We start from the raw sequence: 9,250 nt of genomic DNA, 5'->3' as shown, positions 1-9,250 counted from the left end.
AACACAGAATGTTCCCCCTAATTTTGCCACATAGTTACCATTTTGTTGTTTTTATTGGAACCAAATAAACATCCTGGAAACATTCTCTGCAGGTTCTTTTTTGGTAAACAAAAGTTAACTTTCTAGAATGTTACAGGGAGTTTTTTTTTTTTGACAACCTAAATGGAGCACATAGGGTGAATTCAGGGTGATTGGGACACATTTTGCAATTGAGATGAATTGGAAAAAAGTGTCCCAATCAGCCTGAATTCACTCTACAGAACGTTTCCTAATGGTTATTTTTAGATTTTATTTTTATAACCAAAAACTAACTGTCCCAGAGCATTGCCAGAGAGGGTTTATATATATGTATATATAGTATTTCTGGACAACCTAAAAGGAAATTGTTAGCTGGGAGGCTCAAAACCACTGATTTGAAACAAGAGATGTTTTGAAGTAGTGTTTTGAAAGCACCCATCACTACTTACAGCAGCTTTGATACCTCACACAGCGTGAAGAGCTGCTTAGTAATGACAGTATTACAGTAAATGCTAACTGTGTCTCCTACTCTCTGTGTTTGATGGATCTGTGTGAAGGTAGAGGGTAGATCATCTGAACTGTTTCTCCTTCCTTTTCTCGACCCTCCAGCAGAACCGCCTGTAACTCTGGGCAGGAAACTCCAACCACCTCTTTCCATTTACGCACTTCAAAGGAAAGAAGACAAGACAAAAAAGGGTTATTTAGTCTCTCTTTATATATTTTTTATTCCACTTCTAACTACAATTTTAGGACCGCTGATATTTCCTCACCTTCCGTCAGTTCCATGTACACCAGGAAAGCAGCATATACTTGAGCACTGTCACCGACATCTAAATGCATCAGGTCTTGGTACTATAGAGACCAAATGAAATGTCACTTGTCCAAATATGCAGTGAATCAATTTATCATAACATGAATATGACTCTGTCTTACGACGGCGTGCTGCTGGATCCAGTTCGGAGGATCTGCTCGATTTGCTTCGTCCATCATAATACTAAACTCTCCTGCTTTTTTCCATAAACCGCAAATTTAATCAATGCATGTGACAAAACGTGTGTTTTCAGATGTACCACGTGCACATAGAATCGTCTGCACTCGTAAATTACGAATCCTACTACTGCGAAGGCTGTCTTATGAATATTAAATACGTCGGTTGTTAACTTTACTGAAGCGTCCTATCACGTGACGAAGTTAATATTCATAAGGCAATATCAGAGACGTCGTCCATTCGCCAGCTAACTGGCGTTGACATGCTAGCGTCTGCAGTGCTAGTAGTAGACTATCCGCCCTAAATAGTGTTTATGTCCGAAAAATAAGATAGCTGTCTCATTAATCAATGACTTAATAGTTTTTTCCATGGACGCAGCTGCTATCAGAGATGCTATCATCTTTCAAAGCGCTTTTATTGTGTACATCCTGATAAGTTGGCATCAAGCTTTTGAACACGATCAGATTGTTATTGTCCTCCCTATATTTGCGTCCGTGTGGAAAACACTGCAGTATCTCAATGGGCCTACATTGATTATTTTGAGGAATCTCAACGTTGTACAGATGCGTGCGTGCGTGCGTCGGTCTGTCTATCTATCTATCTTAAGCAGTCAAACATACAATTATCTATTCAAATTCTTTATTCACCTTACAAAAGAATTGCCTGCTTGACAATAACAATTACAGACTCACAAGTATTGTATGCCTATAGCTTATAAAAATAAACTACTTACATTCTTGTACTTACAATGGTCCACATGTACAGTATAGCTATACTCTAGAAGACATTTACAGCAGAAATATTTCATGTCTGAGTTGCTTAGCTTTTCTCTTTGGTACAGTGAGTTAATCCACACTCATTTTACTTTTTATTATCAATCCCCATTTGGAAAAGCTGTAACATATAAGCTTCATTGGCGTTTGGTTTCTGTCCATGTCAAAAGACTTTATTTTTCCTCTTTGAAATGAAAAATGTGCGTAGTGTGTTGGTAAATGATTTTTAAAAGGCTGAGATGGATTCAAAAGACTGTAAACTACCTGCTTTCAAAGTCATATAAATAACAAACACAAAAGGAAAGAAAAGGTGTGAATATTATATACATTATACTGTTAAAAAAAGCCTATCCAAAATAAAGTAAAATCACTTGTGTGAAATATTTTTACAATTTAAAATAGCTATTTTAATATATTTTGTAAAATGTCATTTATACCCGTGATGCAAAGCTGAATTTTCAGCATTATTACTCCAGTCTTCAGTGTCACATGATCCTTCAGAAATCATCATATTACTCTAATTTGCTGCTCAAGAAACATTTCTTATTATTTTTTATCAGTGTTGAAAACAGTTGTGCTGCTTAATATTTTTGTGGAAACCTTAAAATTAACAGCATTTATTTAGATGGAAATCTTTTATGACAATTCCTGAAAATTCCTTACAGTCACCTTTGATATTTTAATGCATCCTTGCTGAATAATAGTATTAATTTCTGAGGCTTAGTGTGACATCATAACATTCACTTTTGAACACATCAGATATATCCAGACCATTTTCAAAGTCCTCAGGAGCTGTACAGTTGGTACTGATTCTTCACTTCACTCTTAACCATCTAAAACCATAACAAAGATGCAACACAGACATGTTTTATTTAACATTCTTTCTGTTGAAAAAAAAAAGTTCACATATAGCCTACTTAATAGTACAATAGTACAAATGCTTACCTCCTTCTCTTCAGTAAGTAAAACTGCACCAGCCAGTGCACAGCAAATGGCCAGATAACTGTCAGCACTACAGCGATGGGGGGCAAGTCTAAAGGCCACCAGGGCCACCTCTGAAAGACAGATACAGTTATTCATTTCTGTTAATATAAAGCGGTATTTCATACCATTGAATTCCATGTATTTGAAGTCACATAAAGAGACCTTTTTTGGTGACTTGGAGTTCAACGTTTTGAGAGGAGGGATTTCAGCCTAAAACCAAACATAAGCAAATAATTAAATGAACAGCAACTGTAACTGTACTCCGGGTTTTAATATAATTATTAAGAAAGTTTACACCACTTTCCAAAATATACAATACCTTTCAAAAGTTTGGGGTCAGTAAGAGGTTTTTTTTTTTTCCATCAAAGAAAACTTTTTATTTGTTTAACTAATCAAAAGTTTTATGAAAGATTTCTATTTCAAACAAATGCTGTTATTTTCAACTTTCTATTTATCAAAGAATCCTGAAAAAATTGTATCACAATTTCCACAATAAGATTAAGCAGCACTGTTTTCAACATTGATAATAATAATAAATGTTTCTTGAGCAGCAAATCATCATATTAGAATGATTTCTGAAGGATCATGTGACACTGAAGACTGGAGTAATGATGCTGAAAATTCAGCTTTGCATCAGAGGAATAAATTATATTTTATAAAATATATTAAAATAGAAAAGAGCTGTTTTAAATTGTAATATTTTACAATACTGTATTTTTGTTCAAATACATCCAGCCTTGATGAGCATAAGAGACTTCTTTCAAAACAATTTTAAAAAATCTTACCGACCCCAAACCTTGAATGGTAGTGTATATTTAAATATGTAGATTTAATGTCTGGCTTCCAGTCTCATTTTGCAAACTGGTATTTCTTACCATATTATTTTCAAGTATTGTCTTAATTATAAACACACTGGTTTGTAGCACAAATAGTATTACTATTTACTGCATAGGAAAAAAAATAAGGTGGATAAAACAGATCCAGTCTTTGAATGCAAAGTGCACTAATCTACAGTGTCTAGACTTGTGGTATTGAGCCATATTTTGATGCTGGTCTTACTTGTGATGCTGTAAGAAGTTCCAGTGTGGTCAGTCTGTGCAGCACATCCTGCATGTTGTCCTGTAACTGCGACAGTATGACAGCGATCTCTGTGTTAAACGCTCTTTTGTCCATTCTGTCTTCTGTATCCCCGCGCTGACCATCTCCTTGGTAACTGCACTCATGTTTGTCAGGTAGGTTAGTTCCCATTAACTGATGGCCTAAGAGTATATGAAAAAAATCATCCATTTATGCTTTCACTAATTCTCAGGCACAGATCAAATATTCTCCAGGAGAGATTCTCTACTGCTGACATTGTTATACAACTAAACACAGTATATACTTAAAGGGTTAGTTCACCCAAAAATGAAAAATCTGTCATTAATTACTCACTCTCATGTCGTTCCAAACCCATAAGACCTTCATTCATCTTCAGAACACAAATTAAGATATTTATGATAAAATCCGAGAGCTTTATGGCTCCTCCAAAGGCAGCAATATAATCAACACTCAAGGTCCAGAAAGGTACTAAAGACATCGTTAAAACAGTCGACGTGACTACAGTGGTTCAACCTTAATTTTATGAAGGGACGAGAATACTTTTTTAATTAATGTAATTAAATAAAGTAATTAATGACAGAATTTTCATTTTTGGGTGAACTAACCCTTTAAATTGTAATGACTAAGCATTTAAATGTCATCTTACTTAGACATAATATTAGGAAATATAGCGCAACACCTGCTATTTATACACATTTTATGCAAGTCATCTGCTATAATGTTATAAAAATCTAAGTGATTTACAGTGTATTACAAGCTATCAGAATTTATTTTTATCTTTTGGCCATATAAATATCAGCAACTGCACCAAATTGCATATTTTTTCTCAGTTTGGCCTCTGAATAAAACTGAGGTGCTTTTTTCCTCCTTGAATATGAGCTCCAGATTCTCCTACATCATACTATATGAGCCATAAAAGCCTGAAGTATTAAATATGATACTCAACAAAAACACATATGCAGAATTATTTTTTTTAGTATTTTTGTCGAAAGATTCAACAAACCGCTCCAGTTTTTTAAAAATAGATTTTTCTGACTATTATTTCATATCCTTTACAGGGTTAAAATTATCTAAAGTGTGAATACTTTTTTTTTATTATACAAATCTAAGCCGAAAGGAAATAAACATCAATATAAACTATAATGAATGCCACAATGCAATATTAGAGTCTCGCCTTATACGGAAATTATTTCCTAGGAGAAGTATTATAGTATTCATTCGCATTGTAAGTTTATACAAATGCTGGTGGAAAATTGGCTTGTTGATCACATTATTGCTTGTTGACGTCATGGTGCTCAAGACTTATTCAAACAGTGACTCAAGCCCAACCTCTTCCACTGCCTGGTGAGATTCTGTCAGTTTGGACGGTTCCAAGTGTCGGCGGGTGGGGGACGGGGGGTGTAACTCCCTGTGGTTTTCCATCCTGACTCCCACACTGAGACTCTCTGTTTCCCCCTTGTTGCATGTTGGCCCCAACCACATTCACTTCTGCCAAATGGACCCTGGGAACTCCTGAACCCTAGGGACAGCATTGCATACTCCCATTTATTTTGCTCTGACATGACATGACAAACAAATACATTTCTTCCTTTGGTTCTTTCTCTCTCTCCAAGAAATGTCACATGCCTATCCTTGTGCTAACTATCAATTGGTGGACTCCAGCTGATATCACTTAATCTATGTTTTGCCAAGGATTTCAAGTCATACTTTGTTTTTGCCAGGAATCACACAACACTTTCAAATCTCTGGTGATGTATGATGCATCAGAGTGACCTTAAATAGCATGATGGATTCTATGGAATAAACCCGGTTATGGATCATTTTAATGATTGAGATTTCAAGGCTTTGCCTGAATTTGAAAACTCTTGGTCAATACTAAAGTATTAAATAAGTTAATCAGCTTATTAATAAGAGCACTGAAAAAACTTACAAGTATTGTACTATAGAGGAAATCTCATAAAACATGTCCATGTCACATTGCACCCCAAAATTAAAAAAACAAAAACAAATTTGATTTGATTTGATAAACTTTATTTATTTATTTAGAATTGTGATTACATTACTTTTGAGTTCTTTTTGTAGTTGCAATTATTATATTCATTTACACTGCTGATGAAAAGTTATTAAGTTACTTTTTAAGTTTATTTTTTTTTTATTGAAAGAAATTAATACTTTTATTCTCCAATGATGCATTAAATTGATCAAAAGTCTTTTATAATGTTACAAAAAATTCTATTTCAAATAAATGCTGTTCTTTTGAACATTCTATTCATCAAAGAATCCTGAAAAAAATGTATTATTGTTTTCACAACTGTTGGTAATATTAAGAATAATTTCTTGAGCAGCAAATCAGCATATTAGAATGATTTCTGAAGGATCATGTGACACTGAAGACTAATAAATTAATTACATTTAGAAATAAATTACATTGTAATAATATTTCACAATACTGCATTTTTGATGAAATAAATGCACCCTTGGTGAGCATAAGAGACTTCTTTCAAAAACATTAAAGAATTTTACCAATCCGCGTAATAAAATATATATTTTTATTTATAAAAAATATAATTGTTTTATTTCTTTTACTTGATTTTGAGGTGTAATGTTTTTAAGCCCGTGAAAGAATTGAAAACATCAGTTAAGACTCTACCTTCTCTTGTGTTGCTGGTTTTTCCATTGAATCACTGTATATCTCATCATCCGAGTCAGCTGTGTGATATTTGGTAAGAATGATGTCATCAAATAATATTTTTTAAACACAAATTAATACAGACACATCATTTACTTTATCTGCCAATGTAATTTCATTAAATGACTGTGAAATCTTTTCTAATCAGAACGCAAAACTTGGCCCCAAGAGTTTTGTATTCTCCAACACAACTGAAGGTTGGGCTATACAGTATACCTTGGGCCTGGAGACAAAAATGGAAACTAATGGAAACCAAAACATACCATAAGCCAGTTCCTCCTCTTCCTCCTCAGTGTTTAGAGAACTATGAGTTTCATTGGTTGAGGAGGATACGCTGTTCTCCTCACTTCCATTACACACTGGTAAACTTCCTCTCTCTGCTGCAAGAGTGCTTGAGTCTGCAGATTAAAAAAGACCTACTAAGTTCTTAAATACAGTAGTATGAATCATTTCAGGAGATTTAAAGTCATTCTACATACACACATACACACAAAACAGATCTCTGTCTTGACAATGATTTCACAATATAAAGGCACAAAGTTGTTGCTGTACTTTTCTTCTTCTCATCCATCTCCATGTCATCTTTATTTTCCCCATTACTTTCATTTCCCCCCTCTTCATCTTTCTCAGCTTCATCATCATCATCAGTTTTTTCACTTCCTGTTTCAACATTCATCAAAATGTAGAATGTTGATTAAAGTTGCTCAAATAAGGTCAGATCTTATGGTTAAGGAATTGAAATACTTTTAGGAAAAGTACCTGTGGATAATAGTGCTGCTTTACTGGCAACATCTTCATCATCATCATCATTCTCCACTATCTCATAAAATGGATCAAGAGCGTCCAATAATTCTGCCATCCTCTCTGTGACCGGGAGGGTTTCTATTATCTGTGATAAAACATTTGATTGTTTATAGTTTAAACTTTTTTTTATTGATACCTCAATATGAGAGAGCTTCATCTCTGTAATCTATACAACTACCAACCAGTTGTATTTCCTGAACATATTCCATCATGGCTTGGTCCTTTGTCATGTTTCCCAAGGCTTTCCATGCCTCCCTGCAAAGAACACGTGTCTGGGTTTAATATGCGTATCTGGCTTGTTGCTCAAGTTATTCTTAAAGGTATTCTTTAGATATAACAACATGTCAACATTTCTGTTAATCTAAACACAAAATTCTACTTAAAATGAACATGTAGCTTTAAGTTATAAATCATCTGAAAAATCGTAACATTTACCATTTAGCTTTGCCAATAGGATCCCAAGAGTTTGGTTTTAATGTGTTACAGGGTCCTGCTGTAGCTTGTTTGTAGTAACTGTATAACGTAACCAGCATATCATCAGACAGGTCATAACAGCCTGTGTGAAATAAAGAAAGAATTATTAAACTATTTGTATTGTTATTTTTTAAATAAAACCATGAAGTTTAATACCTGACATTCATATTTAATATAGCGGTATTACCATCTTCAGGTAAACTTCTGATCACTTTAACAGCCGCTTCAAACCTCTGAATGGATTTGGGATCTTCCATTTTTCTGCGTGTCATGGACAGGTCTATACATCATGATTGACAGATGTCAGCAAATGAGATAAACATTTAATCAATAGACGTGGATGAAAATGCAAATCACGTTAATAAGGTAATGATTTAAATGCTAACATAATTCTCATTTGATATGTTAAATATATTTGATATTGCACAACTTTGGTTAATTAGGTTATTATCAGCAATTTAATTAACCTTTCGCCATACTAAACAATCACCGTCTAAAATCTGAAAAAATGCCTTCAAGAGTAAAAAAAATGCTACTGCACAAATGAAATGAACAGAAAAACATGAAATACTACTGAAGAACTCACCTCCTGTGTTTCGTCCATCTGAAAATACTGTTCTATGTGTCCTAGGTATTAACTGACACAGATGCAGTTTGGGTGATGTAGTTTTCAATGAAGCTGGCATCCATAGTAGTAAATAGAATGTAGCGCGCTTTAGCCTACAGGATCCACAATGCCCAGTGAAAGGATATTTAAACGTCCTTTAATCATGCAAAGATTGAAGAAGCTCTCTCCACTAGATGGATTTACAAATTTTCTGACAATTCAGATTATATAGTAGTATATTGAAGTGTCTCTATTATAAAACAAAATCCTGCTGTCTTTTGTTTATTCTTTAAAAAAAAAAAAAAAACAATTGGTAGCCTATTTTAGATTATTTTACATCAATTTTAGTGCTTAAGACGCATATATTGTTCACACTTTTTAATATCGCATTATTTCTATATTTTACAGAATCATCACTGTTAAATCATTATTACCACAGTATAGCAGTATTGTATCATTTTAATATTATTATCACAGCCGTTAGACATGTGGTTCACTGAAAAGCTCATGATGATCTCTTTAACATACATCAGAGCTTAAAACAATAGCACATAAAGTCTTAGGTGCTTAAATGTTAACTAAAAAGAATGCCCACTACAGTGGACAAAAACGCATTATTTAGTCTTCACTGCAAAAATCTGCTGTTCGTCAATAATCACAGACTGTTCAGAACGCTGTTCCGTTTCGCACCGCTGAGAAAAACGTACTCCTCTCCCATTGGTCCAGAACCAATTCTCAGAGCGAGTCACCCAATCACAGAACAGTGCGTAAAGCGCTGCGTTGAGAATTGTCGTCCTGCTGAAAAAGAGGAGCCA

At 34.2% G+C, this 9,250-nt stretch overlaps 1 protein-coding gene across 1 annotated transcript; it reads right to left on the bottom strand.

The window, feature by feature from the left end:
• Positions 1–1,011: 1,011 nt before the first annotated feature.
• Positions 1,012–8,767, bottom strand: acbd5b (acyl-CoA binding domain containing 5b). Its single transcript, XM_051913823.1, has 12 exons — positions 8,415–8,767; positions 8,016–8,108; positions 7,790–7,910; positions 7,537–7,609; positions 7,310–7,439; positions 6,814–6,948; positions 6,512–6,570; positions 5,191–5,380; positions 3,823–4,022; positions 2,926–2,973; positions 2,725–2,834; positions 1,012–2,612 (listed from the first exon to the last, which is right to left on the bottom strand). The coding sequence occupies exons 1-12, from the start codon at positions 8,512–8,514 to the stop codon at positions 2,594–2,596; spliced, it is 1,278 nt and encodes a 425-aa protein (XP_051769783.1). The 5' UTR covers positions 8,515–8,767; the 3' UTR covers positions 1,012–2,593.
• Positions 8,768–9,250: the final 483 nt, after the last annotated feature.

This window comes from Ctenopharyngodon idella, chromosome 2 (genome assembly GCF_019924925.1).
Source record: "Ctenopharyngodon idella isolate HZGC_01 chromosome 2, HZGC01, whole genome shotgun sequence".
Taxonomy (NCBI): Eukaryota; Metazoa; Chordata; class Actinopteri; order Cypriniformes; family Xenocyprididae; genus Ctenopharyngodon; species Ctenopharyngodon idella.
The sequence above is the reverse complement of the archived record's forward strand: the minus strand, read 5'-3'. Positions and strand labels throughout refer to the sequence as shown.

Coding starts and splice junctions, on each gene's coding strand:
- acbd5b (XM_051913823.1), bottom strand. CDS start 8,514: ATGCCAGCTTCATTGAAAACTACATCACCCAAACTGCATCTGTGTCAG. Junction 5,381..6,511: donor AACCAGCAACACAAGAGAAG/GTAGAGTCTTAA, acceptor TGCTGTCCCTAG/GGTTCAGGAGTTCCCAGGGT. Junction 4,023..5,190: donor CTCACCAGGCAGTGGAAGAG/GTTGGGCTTGAG, acceptor ATATACTCTTAG/GCCATCAGTTAATGGGAACT.